The following is a 15,904-nucleotide window of genomic DNA, read 5'->3' as shown; positions in this document are numbered from 1 at the left end:
GAATCATGTTGATGGCAAAGAGCTCAGATGCAGTGGACATGGAGAGCTCGGTTCTAACAATGGATGAAGTGATCTTGGTAAATGGTGCGACAAATATGAAGAAGGCAAACATGGAGAGGGAACTCATGAAGAGATTCAGCGGATAAGGAGACTTCTAGATGAAGCTAATGAAATTATGAATAAATAGAGGGTTCAGCTTGAGGAGCTAAAGAATTGAAAAGGAAGAGAAAGCATATAGTGTTCTTGAACTAGACAGAGAGGAAGATGAAGATGTTGAGAAGAATCCAGGTTTGAGAAGCTCGGATATTGAGAACTCGACCAATATTTTGAGTAACATTTCGAACAAGATGAAGAAGTTGGCTAATGTTGCTAAGAGGTCGACTAAGATGGTTGAGAAATCTTCTAAAGTTAGAATCAAGTTGGTCAAGGTTACTGAAAAGTTGGGTAGAACAAAGAACAAGTCGTCCAAAGCATTAAAGAGTTTAATTTAGATGAAAGACAACACGACCAACATGAATAAAATAAAGAATCCAAATTTGATTGAAAGAAGCAAGCATGATGTGGGATGATGTACATGGAAAGTCAAATAAATGATGAAAAATTTAAGTTTATGAGGGAAATTTGTTAAGATAAACTTAAATTTTAGAGATTTATTAATAACTTTGTTTAAATCTTATTTTATTAGTTTTGGGTCTAATAATATTTAGTTTGATTTTGATAAAGATAAAAAAGGAATAAGTAGTTTTGATCTTCCATTTATTTAGGTGCAATATTATTTTATTTTGTTAACATAAGATAGAGATAAATTAAGTATATTTTATTTTAGGTTTAATACATCATTTAGTCCCTACTTTTAGGGGTTTGGTTCAAAGTAATCCTACCTTTTAAAAAAGTTCAGTAAGACCCATATTTCGTTAAAAAATGTTCAATTCGGTCCTTTTCGCTCAAGTCATTAAAAGCATAACAGTGCAAATGTCACGTCATCATCACCATCTCCAGACAAACCCTAATTTCTCTCCAAGAAACCCTAGCCGTCGCGCCATCCAGCGTTGTCACCGTCATCCTTACCGGCAGTCGTCCTCTCCAACACATCACGTGCCACCACCAAAGCGTCTTCTCCCCTCTGTTGCACCTCCATCACCTTCACATTTGACATTCATTCTCGCGCCACCACCCAACGCTATCCCTTGCTATGTCGCAACCACCAATTTTCACCATTTTCACCCTCGCACCAGCCAAATCGTCGTCGTGCCAGCAACACTGCCGTCCAATCTCCACCACAGAATCGTCCACCACTAACCACCAGCCAAATCGCTAGCTGTTGCAGATTGTGAATCGCCACTCTAGTCGCATAGCTTTGGTGGTGACGCGTGATGCGTTGGAGAGGACAACTGTCGACGAGGATGGCGGTGACAGCGCTGGATGGTGCGGCAACTAGGGTTTCTTGGAGAGAAATTAGGGTTTGTCTAGAGATGGTGATGATGATGTGGCAGTGACTTTTTTTTTAATTAAAAAATCATTTAAGTTCACCTATTAACATGTGTCATGTGCTTATGAGATGCCACGGTGCCATTTGCACCGTTATGTTTTTAACGGCGTGAGCAAAAAAGACCGGATTGAACATTTTTTAACAAAATATGGGATCTTATTGAACTTTTAAAAAAATTAAGATTACTTTGAACGAAACCCCTAAAAGTAGGGACCAAATGATGTATTAAACCTTTATTTTATGTTTGTTGATACTTTATTGTCAGTTTCTATTATTTGTATTTGGTCCAGGATTCTATTTGCACCTATTTAAAGGTTGTCAAGATCAACAAAAAAATAACCACAATAAATTGAAGAGTCAAACCTTGTTACCCTTTATTGTCTAGTTAAAGTCCAAACAAGCATTCTTTGGGTCATCTAATTCTCTGGAAGTCAAACCTTGTTACCCTTTCTCATTGCCACCATCACACTCTCCACTACTTAGCATAATAGATTTGGTCCAATCTTGTTCCAAAAAAACAAACGGAAAAGTGAAGTGAAACACAAAGCATGAGGACCAACAAGTTCAAGAAATGACGCAAACAAGAATACCCTTGTTGATCAAATGCAAAAGAATATTTTGTAGCTCCTTGATCTAATCATGACCCCTCTATCACAATCAATTTCCCTTCCAATATTTCAACCACCACCCCAACCTTACAATTACCAATTTAACCCACCCCCACAAACACTCTTTGAAACTCACCTCAATAGTTAAACAACCCTCTCAATCATCAATTTCTTGCCAATTACATTAAATTTTTAACACACATTTCCAACTAACATTAAAACAAGAACGTATCAAACATTATAAGCAATTTAAATGTTAACCTAAAACAAGTTTGCCACATAATTTTTTTTAACATAATTAAATTAGAAAGACTATATTAATTTATTTTTAAAGTTTAAAAACTAAAATATGTCAAAGTTTCCAACATAAACGAATTCTAATTTTCTATTAAAGTTCAAAAACTAAAAAAATATTTCACTCACTAATTTATGACTGTTGAGCTTTTAAATCATTTCACTTATCAAATGGATCATAAATTCTCAATTAATTGAATAGAAAATAATATTTTGAAAGCTTGAACAACAAGGAAATCGACAAAACTAAATTTATTTTAATTATAAAATGTATACCTTTATTTAATGAAAAACAACTTTTTTCCAAACCAAAAAAAGGTCAATTGAACCGAAAAAGAGTGCAGAAATAATCACCATAAACCCAGGATATTTCAGCAATGTTCCTAATGACAACCTAAACCTGTATGACAAGTCAGCAACATTCATGTTTCAATGTTTTTTAGAGGACAAGTAGATTGTGACTAGAAAATCCTGCTCGAGAAACAGCAAGATAAAGAACCAGCCTGCTAGGCAGTTAAAAAAATGCATAGAATTCTCCGCACAGAAACAGAGGTCTTCTTATCATTACTCATTAAGAAAATTATATACATAAAATCAGAGTATAGAAATTTCGATTGATAACATATGACCAATGATAAAAACCAAAACCTTCTACTTCCAAGGACTTGGCTGTCGAGCATCTCTGAAAACAGAAGTGCCACCAGATGCCGCTGGGGAAGGGGATGATGCAATGTAACTAGTTCCTGACACTGACACTTGTGGTAGATTCGCTGGATTTCCCTGATGACCTGAGAGAGCAAAGCGTGATGGACTTCCAGCAGCTCCCAAATTTGCTCGAGAAGGATTCGAAATCTTCATAGAAAAGGTAACAACTAAGTACGTCAAAAGAAAACAGGGCAATTCAAGGAAGTATTCTACTTATGGATTCGGGCTTGACCTTTACTCGTATATTCAGCTTCTTAACACAGCATAACTACTAAAGCATAATTTATCTCATTTGCAGAACATATATGTGTATGCATACATCAAGCTATTAAGAACCTTATTGGTTTTTTATAAGACTCTTGCATTATAGATACTCTAAGTAATTAGCTAAAACAGAGAGAAAGAATAGATTGAAGAGTTAAGAAAAAGAGTGACATGAATGCAGCCTAGACTCCACAAGATTGCAAGTGTACGATTATATTCAATACAAATACAAGCTAGTTCTTAGAATCATAACCATAAAAAGTATCGAACAACAAAGTACATGAAACAAGACCCTAAATTCAATTTAAAATCTGTAAATTGCAGTTTATAAAATTCAACAAATTAGGTTCAACCTAATATTTACTTGATTCAACCCTTCTCAAAACTGAGTCAGTAACTAGTGCAATGAGGCTAGTTCAAGTGCGCAACATTCAAGGTTCCGTTATAATTTGGCTTTAGTTACGCTATGTTAGAATGATGAAATGAAGTGAGCTGGAAGTAATGGTATTAGATTCTATTGTTTGGATTGTTTAAAATTGAAAGAATGGAATGCATTCCAATTTGGTAAGTATGGACCCATTTTTTTTCCCGCTGCTTTATTGCAAAATAACCAAACAAAGGAATAACTTACTTCCGCAAACTAACATCAAAATTTCAAGCACATATAACTCGAACTAGCATGCCATTCTTGACCCTCCTACTCCTACATGCACTCTATAACATATATAATTAATCACAGATTCATTCCACCAAAACAGATCATAGATCCAACCACAAGACAGTTATACAATCCGAAGCACATCAACAACATGAATTAACTGAAATAGCTAATATACGTTACCGCATTTTGTTGAACACTAGGGGTCCTCCGAAGAGGAGATTCTGACGAAGGTGACATGTTACTTGGCCGAAGTATGTGGCGAGAATGCATGGTATGGTTAGCTAAATCATCCCCGTCACCACCATCCACATCACCAGCAAGATTTCCCTCCGATCCCAATCTAGGGGGCATGTGCCTAATCATGGATCCAGTATCGTTGGTTCCGTCCCCTTGAACTGGACCCGAAGGACCACGCATCCCAGCCATTTGCATACTATTTCGTCTCTTAAACTCCTCCTCCGCATTCAATATCTGCCAAGACCAAATTATCATTCACAACATGCAAGGGATACACACAGACACAATCATGGTTTTGAATTTTGACTAGGGTTTCAACATGACACTTGACATTGCAGGAAAAGACAAGGACATAAACACAACAAAAACCAAAAAAAATAACACCTTCGCTAATTAATACCAAACCCTCTGCACACAAAAAAAAACATTTCAGACATTTTATCATTCAACAATTAAAAGTCTCAGACTTTCAAAACATATTCTATATCCGACGGAAATCAAGGAAGATCAATACGTCGATACAAACTGGTGTCAGTTATGCAGTATCATTTACCTGCTTCAACACCAACACCAGGTTATGTTTATTCTCATTCAAGCCGTGCAACTTCTCCTCAATTTCCTTTTTCCTTTTCGCCTTTTCGTCAGGCAGATCAACATTGTCAGTGACCTAGCCAAAATTACAAACAACGTGACAATCGCAAACAAACAACGCAAAATTACAATAAACGATTTACGAAAAATAGAAAAAAAAATCCAAAACCGGTTACCGGCTCAGTCTGTTTTTCCGTCGAAAGGTCAGCACCGTCAAACGGTTTTTTCTCGGAAGCCTCGGCAGTCATTGCATCGACAGGCGAATCCGATTCGCCGAGCGGTCTTTTGGCAGAACTGACGGCGACCAGTAGCGGTTCTTTGCGATCTTCGTCTTCTTGGGAGACGGCGGAAGGGCCCTCGGCGTGAGCAACGGTGACGGCGGCGTCGGGAGGTGGTTGAAGATGGGAGTCGTCGGGGAGAGTGTTGTTAGGGTTAGGGTTAGGGTTGGAGGCTTGAAGGCGAGATAGTGCCTTGGAACGGCGAGCGAGAAGACATTTGAAGTCTTTGAGAGAGATTTTGGGGGCTGGCATAGGCCATCGGCGAGGCACTTCCGGTACTCGGTGAAGGTTCCCTCTGTACAGTGAGATTGCCACCATTCTTGACTCCTTTTGGATTTCGTTCATTTTTGGCAACACAATTTGGGTTCTTATATAGGTTTCCTAAAGAATTTTAAATATTTCAATTTTATTTTTGTTTAGGTTAACTAACATTCATCTTCGGTATCATCTTTTTATAGCTATCACTTCGTAAATTTAACGTAATTTTTATATACGTCATCCTTTTCAATTGATTTCGTCATTATTGGGTAACACCAAGCATTTTATAAATCAAATCAAATATATTACAAACTATGTGACTAAATTTTTTGTTAGAAAAAAACAATGAAGTTGACAATAATGTTGTCTAGTCTTTTCATATATAATTTTTCTTACAATATCATGGTCTTCTTTAATTTATATATTTTTAAAAATACGTAAACAGAGAATGTAATTAAATATTTTTTCATTTTTTTTATTTTATTTATAATTGAGATGTCGTTATAATTAAACCGTAGTGAAAAATACTAGCAATACACATGATGGGGAAAATGAAAAATACTACTAATCATTCCCATGGTAGAAGATTCATGGTGAGACTTGATGTATGATGTTTGCTTGAAGGCAAGAAAGAACAAAAGCAGTAACATGGTAGTCCAGAATACAAGCAAGATAAGGTAGATGCGTTTCGGCATTGGGGAATTATTATTTGAAAATTTAACTCAAGTTGGATGGTTCCTCCATAAGGTGTGGAAAACTCAGAAACATTTCATTTTCTTGATCAAGCATGGCTTCTATGAATGAAGTGTGAGAACATGATGAAAATTGGAAGTCACTACTACCTGAGGCATGCTGTGACTTCACCTCTTTGCTATTCCAACTCTGTATGGTCACCACATTCTCCTTTGAAACCAGGGTGTCTGTTTCCTGATAGTCAAGTGGTGTAAAATCATCTTCTAGAAGAAGGAAGTCATTCCAACTAAAAGCTGAAGTGGAACAAGTAGAAGGAGTAGAAGGGGATGAAGTTTTTGACAAACGATCTTCCCCTAACACAGATCCTGAGATCATCTCATTCTCAAAGTCCATTGAGAGATTATCACCATGAGCTCTGTTGAATATAAAGTTGTTTCTAGTGGTTTCTTGGTCATTTATATTTGTAGATCCTTGTGGCATGGTTTGATGGGGTTCTGAATTTAGCATCATTGCGCTCTTGAAGTCTTTATTGATAGACCCTATTCTGGTACTCGGTTTCTGGCAACCCCCGATGTTTCCATAGTCAGCAATGAGTTTAGAAAAGGGCTTGTGGGTAACAGGATCAATCCCCATTTCAGAGAGTTTCTTTTTCAGCTTTGTGTTCCAGTAGATCTTTACATCATTGTCTGTTCTCCCAGGAAGTTGTTGGGCAATTATAGACCACCTGTCACAAAATGATTCAGAAAAAAAAGCAGAGAAGCAAGAGCAGTTGAAGAATTAGGCCACAATATTCACCTGCTACCTATGGCTGCGTGAAGCTTAATGATTAGATCTTCTTCTTGGGTTGTGAAATTGTCGTGCTTAAGATCATTCCTGAGGCAGTTACTCCATCTAAGCCTACAACTCTTTCCACACCTCTTGAGCCCTGAAATGATGTCCCAAATGCAAAACTTTAAGCCAAGAAGTGCAAAACTTTAAGCCAAGAAGTGCAAAAATTAAGCTTTGGAAGTTTAAAAAATAAAGTTGTCTAACTTGTTTTCCTGGGGACAGAAGTCCAGTTACCAGATCCATGCTTGGAACCAAATGCAAGCTTCTTTGTGTCTTCTTCTGTGGCCCACACACCCCTTTTGACATTGACTTTTTCACAGGGAGACCTCACCATGTCTTTTATTATGATCCAAGGGTTTTAAAAAAGCATATGAAAGAAAAAAGAAAATGACATAAGAGAAGGAGATAGAGATTGAGAGATGTGTCGTGCAGCTTCAAATAACTGTGTTCTGCAAACACTCTTTGCGAGGAAAGAGAGAATGGAGGAGATGGGTTTAAAGGTAACATATGGAGGCAAGGAATGCATGAAACTTTGTTATGAATTAAACTTAATTTGCATGATGATTGTTATCATTCACAACAAACTTCAGAAGAGAGATGAAATAAAGAACACCACTTTGTAGCACAACAATATTACTTACATGCTTGTACCGAATGCATTTTTAAGATCAGGTTTGAATCCGGTGAATCATTTGGTTAAACTTGATTAAATTATGGTTGATACAAGTTTTATGAGAGTATTCAACTAATTATATTGATAGAATTAATACAACTTTCCAACTGTATTCCGAGTGATGTGTAACCAATCTTTAATTTAAATCAACCCAAGCATGAGAATGTTATACAACTAAACAAATATTAATGCTTTTCAAATCATTAGTTGAAATAGTTTCAGCATTCAAGGACCTTAGATAAGGATACTATTTGGTTTTATTGTTAATTTTAGGTTTTCAAATTCCTTATAGTTTAAAATTAGATTATGATTTAAATGAATGCAACCGATAAATATTAATATTTATCAAATGAATAGTTAAATGAATATGTTTGGATGATGGTTAACTTTAGGTTTTTGAAAGATGGACTACATATCAAAGGTTGATATATAAGATAAAATTGTTTTCTTCAAAGTGTAGATTGATTTAAATTTGGTTGAGAATTCAATTAGATTAATTAGATTAGGTTGAGATAATGTCCGAGACTCTTTTGTTCATTGTTTATTAGAGATTAACTAGTGTAAAAAAACTAGGAATCCTAATGAAGAAGAGTTTGAGTTCAAAGTATAAAGCTACTATAAATACAGAAGGGGGCAGCATTGTCTATCATAGTGCTTTTGAACATAGGATAAATGGCTAAATATAAATATGCAAGAGAAATAATCTACTTACTTATTATTACTTTTTTTTTATTATGATTGGAAACACAGGTGCTGTCCACTTTTTCTTTATTATAAAAAAAAATTCAAATCAATAATTCTTTAAATAAAATATATTATTAAATTATAAAATAATTTTTAATTACTGAAATAAAAAAATAGTATTAAAATATAAGATAATTTCTACAAAAATAATTATAAAAATAAACAAGTTTTATAATTTTATTATAATTAATTCTTTTATTGTGCAAATGGTTTTTATTATGAATAATTATTTCAATTTCAAAAGGAAAAATAATAAAATATTTTATGTTGATAAAGGTAAAATAGGTAGTAAAATGTGTAGACTAATAAACAGTTAATATTTAAACACTAACAAAAAATAATCTGCTTAATAAAAGATTGAGAACACATACATCTGTCTGCCTTCATTTTTTCTAATAATGAAAAATATAAAAGATTAATTTTAGGTTTTTGAAATTCTTAAAGTAAACATTAATATTTCTCAAATCAATAGTTAAATGAATATGATTGGTTGATCGAAGCTTTTGAAATATTAAAAATCTAGAAATAGATTTGAATTTTCAAAATTTCAATTCAAAGTATATCATCACTAATTTCCACTTCTTATTTTCTTATTTCTCTATCTTTGTCCCAACAAATTTTTTTCTATTGTCACAATTTCTAATAGTCTACTACAACAATAGTTTGAGATTGTTGTATTATGAACAAAAAAACGCTTTGTTAAGAATGTACAGTAAATTATAAAGTTGTGAATTTGATTGTGAAGTTAATTCTAATCGATCTTTAAATAAGTTTTTTTTAAGGGTCATCAAATAAAAAAGAGTAAAAGAAAATCCAATCCACAAAACACTTTATTAAGGATAATTAAAAGTAAAGTCAATGAAAGTTTTACTTCACTACAAAATTTTAATTAATTTTCAAAAGAATATTTTCAGTATGAATCAAGGGTTGAATCAAGTTATTTTGAGTCAAAGGCTAAGAAAGGTCAGTCCTAACCAAAGATTGAGATAGGTCATTTTGATCGGTTCAAAATTTGAGACAGGTCGATCGAGGTCAAAAATAAAAATGGACTGCCCTGAATCGAAGGTCGAAACAGATTGTTCTAGATCAAAGGTCAAGACGAGTCGGTTTGAGCCAAAGGTTGAGAATGGCTCGTCCAAGCCAAAGGTCAAGATTGACGAATCAGGCCAGAGATCGAGACTAGTCCTCTCGGGCCGAAGGTCAAGTTGGACCATTCCAAATAAAAGTCGAGACAAATTGTCTCAAGCCAAAGGTCGAGGCGGGTCAACCCAAGTCTAAGGTTGAGATAGACCAAAATTTGGGACAGATCATCTCAGGCTGAAGGTCAAAACAAGTTAGTCCATGTTGAAAATCGAGACGAGTTGGTCCTAATCGAAGGTCAAGACAACCTAACTTGGACCGAAGGCCCAAACAGGTCAGCCTGAGCCAAAGGTCGAGAGAGTCAAACTCGAGCCAAATATTTAAGATGGACCCCTGCAAGAAGGTTGAGACGAATCATTTTGGGCCAATGGTCGAGATGTTCCATCCCAAACCGAAGGTCAAGACGGATCGTGTCGAGTCAAAGGCCAATATGGGATATCACAAGCCGAAAGTCGAGACGAGATCTCTTGAGCCAAAGGTCGAGACAACCAAGCCTAGGCCAAAGATCAACATGATTCGTCCTAGGCTGAAGGTTAAGACAAGTTAGTTTAAGATGAAGGTTGAGATGGGTTGCTTCGAGCCTATGGTTGAGACAGGTAACCTGAGGCTCAAAGTCAAGATGGGTTGACCTAAGCCCAAGTTCAAAATAAGTACTCTTGCTTCGGAGGTTGAAATAGGTTGACAATGGCCGAAATCAAGACGGCTCAAGCCTAGTAAAAGGTTTAGACAAGTCAAAACGGGGCAAAGGTCGAGACAAACCATCCCAAACCAAAATTCGAGACGAGTCTTATTGGTGAGTCAGTCCAATCCAAAGGTCAAGATAGGTTGGCCTATGTCGAAGTTCGAGAATGGCTAGTCCGACCAAAGGCCGAGACATGGCCAATCCGGACCCTAGGTCGATACCAGTTGATTTAAGCCAAAGGTCGAGATGAACCAGTGTGAATTGAAAGTCCAAAATAATATATTTTAAAATATTAATGTTTTTGTTTTGAGTGTGAGGTCGAGTATCCCTATCAAACACTCCTTCACACTTTTCTTATGGTAAGTTTATGTTATCTTGAGTATACTTAGTCTAATTCTTCTATGTCCTCAATGTTTTTCCTCCAAACCGTACAGACGGGTACCTGTTAAAGGCACTTCGACGCCCAAGTCAGTAATCTAATTGATCGGGTGTCACAGTAAAATATTAAACTTGTAATAAATGCAATCACTCACCTCCTTACCTCATACTTGTATTTATAGGTTTCGAGATCGGCTTATGATTAGCACAACTGTAATCTCGGTCCAATACCTAATAATTAAGACTTACCAGTAAACTTGATTAGAGATTGTGCTTAAGGTTGCATAGGATTTGGGATCACTCAGTCACCTTATTCTCGGGCCGGGCGGTCTCTCAGTTTCCTGTACGGGCATACGGTATAGTTTTTTATGTTTTAAAAAATGTCTATTTATTGACCGTAACCCATAAAGCTTTTGAGGGCGATCATGTGAACTTTTCCAATTTGAAATTTTTTGGCCTTGTGGACATTGTTTACTTCAACCCATGTGGATTAGGACCAGGTCATCTTGTGAAGTGATTCAAATTAACAACTCTAGAAAATAGTTCCATAGAATTAATTTTGGAAGAGAATAGATTAAAAGATGTTAAGACTTTGTTAAGAATGGATTGTGCTATATTTTAGGAATGTTGGTGTGAAATTGTGAGGGATATATAATGACTCCTAAGAACATGTAAATAAGGAAGGGATTATTTAGAACATTTTGACAAAAGGATGACTACATAAAAGGTTTATATAAGATAAAATTGTTTTCTTTGAAAACTAGATTGATTTAAATTAAGGATGGTAAAATAGACTAACCCAATCCATTTTGACTCAGTCCATTTTTTGTTGTTTGTCATCCACTCGTCAAAAATAAGTTGGTTAAGATTGGCTCGTTGTTACAAAACGAGTTAGAATTTCTGATTCATCTTATTCAAAGGTAAATAGATAGGTTGACTCACCTTTTTTTTTAATGTTTAATTTTTTGTAATTTTTAATTTTGTATTTTTTTTTATTTTTTAATAGTTATAGATATAAATGTAAATATATAAACTCATAACTTACCACCTTAAATATTTTAAAATAAGATGTTACTTGTCTATAGATTTCTATTCATTTACACATGTATTTATGTTTTATATATGCTAAAGTGAAGATAATTATAAACTCTTAATTTTGATAATTAACAAATGATTACGCATCTTGATAAGATCATCTAATTAAAGTATAAGATAAAAGTTCTTTATATTAAGAAAGTGGAGGTTAAAAATAGTTTATAAATATCCTTTTCTTTTAAACTTAGTAATATGTCTTTTGCAAATAATAATGGTAGTAAATATGGACTCAAATGCGAGAAATTCCTTAAATAAATTATGTTATCTTAGAGAATTTGAATTTAGAATCGTAGTGTGGCTTGTAACAGCAAAAATCCTCTTTACCATTGATTGGAAGGCTTGTTTACATAGATTTAAAGGTTTTGTGGTGATAAATTTTAATATATTATTAATATAAATCTCACTAAGCTCACTAACAAAAATAGCAGCAGTAGTCATGAAGACAAATTAAGTAATACAAATGAGAAGGATATTCTTAGTGGAATGAGACTTCCATTGCACAAATAAGTCCACACAAATCAAAATTGAAAACTCGATCACAAAAACATATTCAAACGTAGTTTTTTGATCGACCAAGAATATCAAAGTCCAACCACCTTAAACTATTTTCATCTTTGACGCATTAGGTATTCAGTTGAAATTAACCTAACGTCAATCTTATTCATCTTCGATACGAAATTGTATATGGTTAAATTTTGTACTAAAATTAACTTTTATTTTTTGTTTCTGTTACTTTTCATTTTCAAATAATTTACATTAATATAAAATAAATTTTATCAATAAATTAAATAATATCATACAAATAAACGTCACATGAAATAAATAGTTTATAAGTAATCACTTACCAAAAAGAAGATAATATTTACATATAAAAAAATATTTATTTTTAAAATAAAAAATTAAATAAACATATAATAAACTGAAATATATTTATTTTGCTGAGAAAAACATTTTCTTAACATGTAACTACAAGCTCACCCCTATTTTTTAAACAATACCTTTTAGTGACTGACATAAGCAACTGTTAGTTACTTATCAATAAAATGTCGGTTAACACCCCACTTTAATTCTTTCGAAACTTTTCAAAACGTGAAAGCAAAACGTGTTTTTTCTTCCATGTTGTTTATTGTCACAGAATAGGTGTCTAGAATGAAATCTCTTCGCCATTAAGTCATTCGTTGACCTGCTTCTGACTTTTTGAAAAACAATTCTTTTCATCTTATAAAAGGGTTACCGAGCCCAACTACAGTCGTAAAATTGGATTAAAATGGCTGGACAACGAAAACCAGCAAGTCAAATCTTGAAGTCAGATTGAATTAAAAAAATTATAAATTTTCACGCAGGTTAATTCACTTTCACGTTTATAAATTTTAAATATTAAATTATATAAGAAACAAAAATTCTAAATGTTTTTTTATTGTTAAATATAATTAAATTATATTATATTTTTGTGATTTTACATTGTATTTGGATTCAACTTTTCATTAGAAAATATTCATAATTCTTTTATTAAAGAAAAACAAAATTATAAATAAGTGAGACAACTTGTTTAATTCACTAACTTGTTAATGAAATAAATTTCTTCAATATATATGATTCTACGTAAGATGGAAACTTCCAAATAAGTTGATGGTTGCGGAGGCTTAATGGTTGGTGAGAATAGATGTTATAGTTGTAGGGAGGGACAACACACACATATACACATAGATCTTCACACTGGTAAGATATTGTCCGCTTTGGGTCAAGCCCTCACGGATTTGCTTTTGGTATCACTCCAAAAGGCCTCTTACCAATGAAGGTATCTTATGTGTATATAAACTCATGTTCATCTCTTATTCTCTTTCACGATCCATGGTCACAACACTGAGCATCTCGTGCTCTCCACCTCTCATGACTCATCTGGCTATCTGTCACTGGCCACCTGTCATGGTTTCACCTGATCAAGGAGGGACGTACTCGACTGAGCTCGGTCACAGACCTGAACCATGGGCTCTGATACCATTTGTAGGGAGGGACAACACACACATATACACATAGATCTCCACACTGGTAAGATACTGTCCGCTTTGGGTCAAGCCCTCACGGATTTGCTTTTGGTACCACTCCAAAAGGCCTCTTACCAATGGAGGTATCTTATGTGTACATAAACTCATGTTCATTTCTTATTTTATCCGATGTGTGACTTTGTTTGTACCCAACACTAGCCTTGGTGACCTAAGTTGAGTAGTATAACACAATTTTGGCACCATAATCATACTCAATTCAAAGGTAAATTTACATGGGGGAAACACCTTTATTTTTAAGCTTATGTAATCCTAAGTGTGTCTCCAAATTGTAGAAGTAAAGCCATAATACTCTGACTTAGAGACCAAGGTAAAATATTTTCCATTATGATGATGACACGTTATCACTACTAAGGAAAAATCATCTCCATTGGGATTATGCCAAATGGCAAGAGCATGTGCCACAAAAGAGAGTAACTTGGAAACCACTCTAGCCAATGGCCCACAAGCTTCTAAAAGGTTTGTTTTCCAAGCTAGGTTTTTACCTTAGATCCATGTGTCTTCTTAGAGTTCATCTCCTCTAGGCCTAAAACCCTACACTACAATCCAAGACTCAAATAAAAGGTCCAAAAGAAACCTTATACTAGTTGGCCTATTATACAAAGTCCAAAAGAAAATCTTGCACTACTTGTCCATGATGATAAGAGCCTGAGCGCATACTTTTCACAAATGATTGCAATACTTCTTAAGTATGTTTGGTCATAGCTAGTGGTATGTCATCACCCATGATGGATAACACTGAATTTTAATTTTTTAAACTTACTAATAAGTAAGTAAGATTGGATTGAATCACTAAGTGACTAATTTGTGGTGAACTGAATGAGATAGTATGCTTTAATAGCTTTATCATAACAACCTAGTAATTATTTAGTTAATTTTGTATAAAAATTTAATTAAATTTTAAGTCTTGAAAACGTTACATAAATCTACTTTGGTTTTTGTTCCAAACAAATCAAACTGTACTAAAAAAAATACATATTTTAGTTTTTAAATAAAAAATAATAATCTTTACGATTTTAAAATATTTAATTTTTATAATGCTAAAATTGTTGTGCATATTTTTTTTTTCATGATTTGTTCGCAGAAAGTAAAAGTTGCTGAAATTCCAAAAATTAGAGTGATTTTTAATTTAAAACTCAAAAACAAATTTATCTTAACTTTCAAAAGTAAAAACATAATTAAGCATTTTATAAGTACTTATACGAGAAAAAAGTTACCATAATAAAACAAAGTAAGAGGTAGAAATGGTATATATATATATATATATGGATAAAATTTGTGATAAATATAACATTTAACATTTTTAATAGATATTTCATAGATAAGGTATTTAATTATCTGTTTAATGATGGATTGAGTAGAAGTATCTCTAGCCAAAAATATATTTACTCAAAAATAATTATTAATAAATTTTATTTGAGTTTTTTTTTTAAATTTAAGTGATCAGAATATATTGTTATCAGATAAAAAAAAATATTAATTATTAGATATTGTTTTAAAATTAATTTCACATATTTCTTATTTAAATCTATAAAATTAAAGTTATATTTTAAAATACTAATTTTTTAAAATTTATATTTTGATATAATTCATTTAAGTTTATCTAAAATTATTTGTATTAATATTTTAGTGAATAATTTTATTTGAATTAAACATTAAAATTAAAATCAATTTTATTATATAAGTTTATATTTTAAAAATTTTTTTGCAAAAAATTTTATTAACAATTTGTAAAAATAAAATATAAAATATCTGTGGCTTTTCATGAATATATATATATATATATATATATATATATATATATATATATATATATATATAGTATAAAAAACCTTATAGATATCATTTTTAAGAATATTCAATACATAAAAAAATGTTTTCAATTCTTAAATTTTGATGAAAAACTAAAATTTGTTATTATCTTAAGGGTTAAATATGTTTTTAGTCCCTAAACTATTGACCGTTTCTGGTTTTCGTCCCTCTTCCAAAGTAAGGTACAATTTAGTCCTCAATATTTAAAAAACGTTCGTTTTAGTCGAAAAAACGAACGTTTTGAGGACTAAAACGAGGACTAAAAACAAAATTTTGAGGACTAAAACGAACGTTTTTCTAAAGAATGAGGACCAAATTGTACCTTACTTTGGAAGAGGGACGAAAACCAGAAACGACCAATAGTTTAGGGACTAAAAACATATTTAACCCTTATCTTAAATATTAATATTT

General features: G+C 33.0%; 2 protein-coding genes across 2 annotated transcripts; both read right to left on the bottom strand.

Moving 5' to 3' along the window:
* Window positions 1-2,923: 2,923 nt before the first annotated feature.
* LOC108330731 (uncharacterized) lies at window positions 2,924-5,498 on the bottom strand. Its single transcript, XM_017565251.2, has 4 exons — window positions 5,026-5,498; window positions 4,812-4,925; window positions 4,202-4,492; window positions 2,924-3,243 (listed from the first exon to the last, which is right to left on the bottom strand). The coding sequence occupies exons 1-4, from the start codon at window positions 5,470-5,472 to the stop codon at window positions 3,043-3,045; spliced, it is 1,053 nt and encodes a 350-aa protein (XP_017420740.2). The 5' UTR covers window positions 5,473-5,498; the 3' UTR covers window positions 2,924-3,042.
* Window positions 5,499-6,102: 604 nt separating this feature from the next.
* Window positions 6,103-7,240, bottom strand: LOC108330220 (transcription factor MYB35). The gene is made up of 3 exons (XM_017564720.2): window positions 7,111-7,240; window positions 6,874-7,003; window positions 6,103-6,802 (listed from the first exon to the last, which is right to left on the bottom strand). Exons 1-3 carry the CDS (start codon window positions 7,238-7,240, stop codon window positions 6,103-6,105), a joined length of 960 nt encoding a protein of 319 aa, XP_017420209.1.
* Between the last annotated feature and the right edge of the window lie 8,664 nt (window positions 7,241-15,904).

This window comes from Vigna angularis, chromosome 4, assembly GCF_016808095.1.
Source record: "Vigna angularis cultivar LongXiaoDou No.4 chromosome 4, ASM1680809v1, whole genome shotgun sequence".
Taxonomy (NCBI): domain Eukaryota; kingdom Viridiplantae; phylum Streptophyta; class Magnoliopsida; order Fabales; family Fabaceae; genus Vigna; species Vigna angularis.
This window is presented reverse-complemented; position numbering and strand designations above follow the sequence as displayed.

Excerpts from the sequence above, each read along its gene's own strand:
- LOC108330731 (XM_017565251.2), bottom strand. The coding sequence starts at position 5,472 with ATGAACGAAATCCAAAAGGAGTCAAGAATGGTGGCAATCTCACTGTAC. Across the intron at positions 4,926-5,025 it reads CGGAAAAACAGACTGAGCCG|GTCACTGACAATGTTGATCT; the intron begins GTAACCGGTTTT and ends AATTTTGGCTAG. Across the intron at positions 3,244-4,201 it reads CTAGTGTTCAACAAAATGCG|ATTTCGAATCCTTCTCGAGC; the intron begins GTAACGTATATT and ends TTTTCTATGAAG.
- LOC108330220 (XM_017564720.2), bottom strand. The coding sequence starts at position 7,240 with ATGGTGAGGTCTCCCTGTGAAAAAGTCAATGTCAAAAGGGGTGTGTGG. Across the intron at positions 7,004-7,110 it reads TTCTGTCCCCAGGAAAACAA|GGCTCAAGAGGTGTGGAAAG; the intron begins GTTAGACAACTT and ends ACATCATTTCAG. Across the intron at positions 6,803-6,873 it reads CACGCAGCCATAGGTAGCAG|GTGGTCTATAATTGCCCAAC; the intron begins GTGAATATTGTG and ends ATTTTGTGACAG.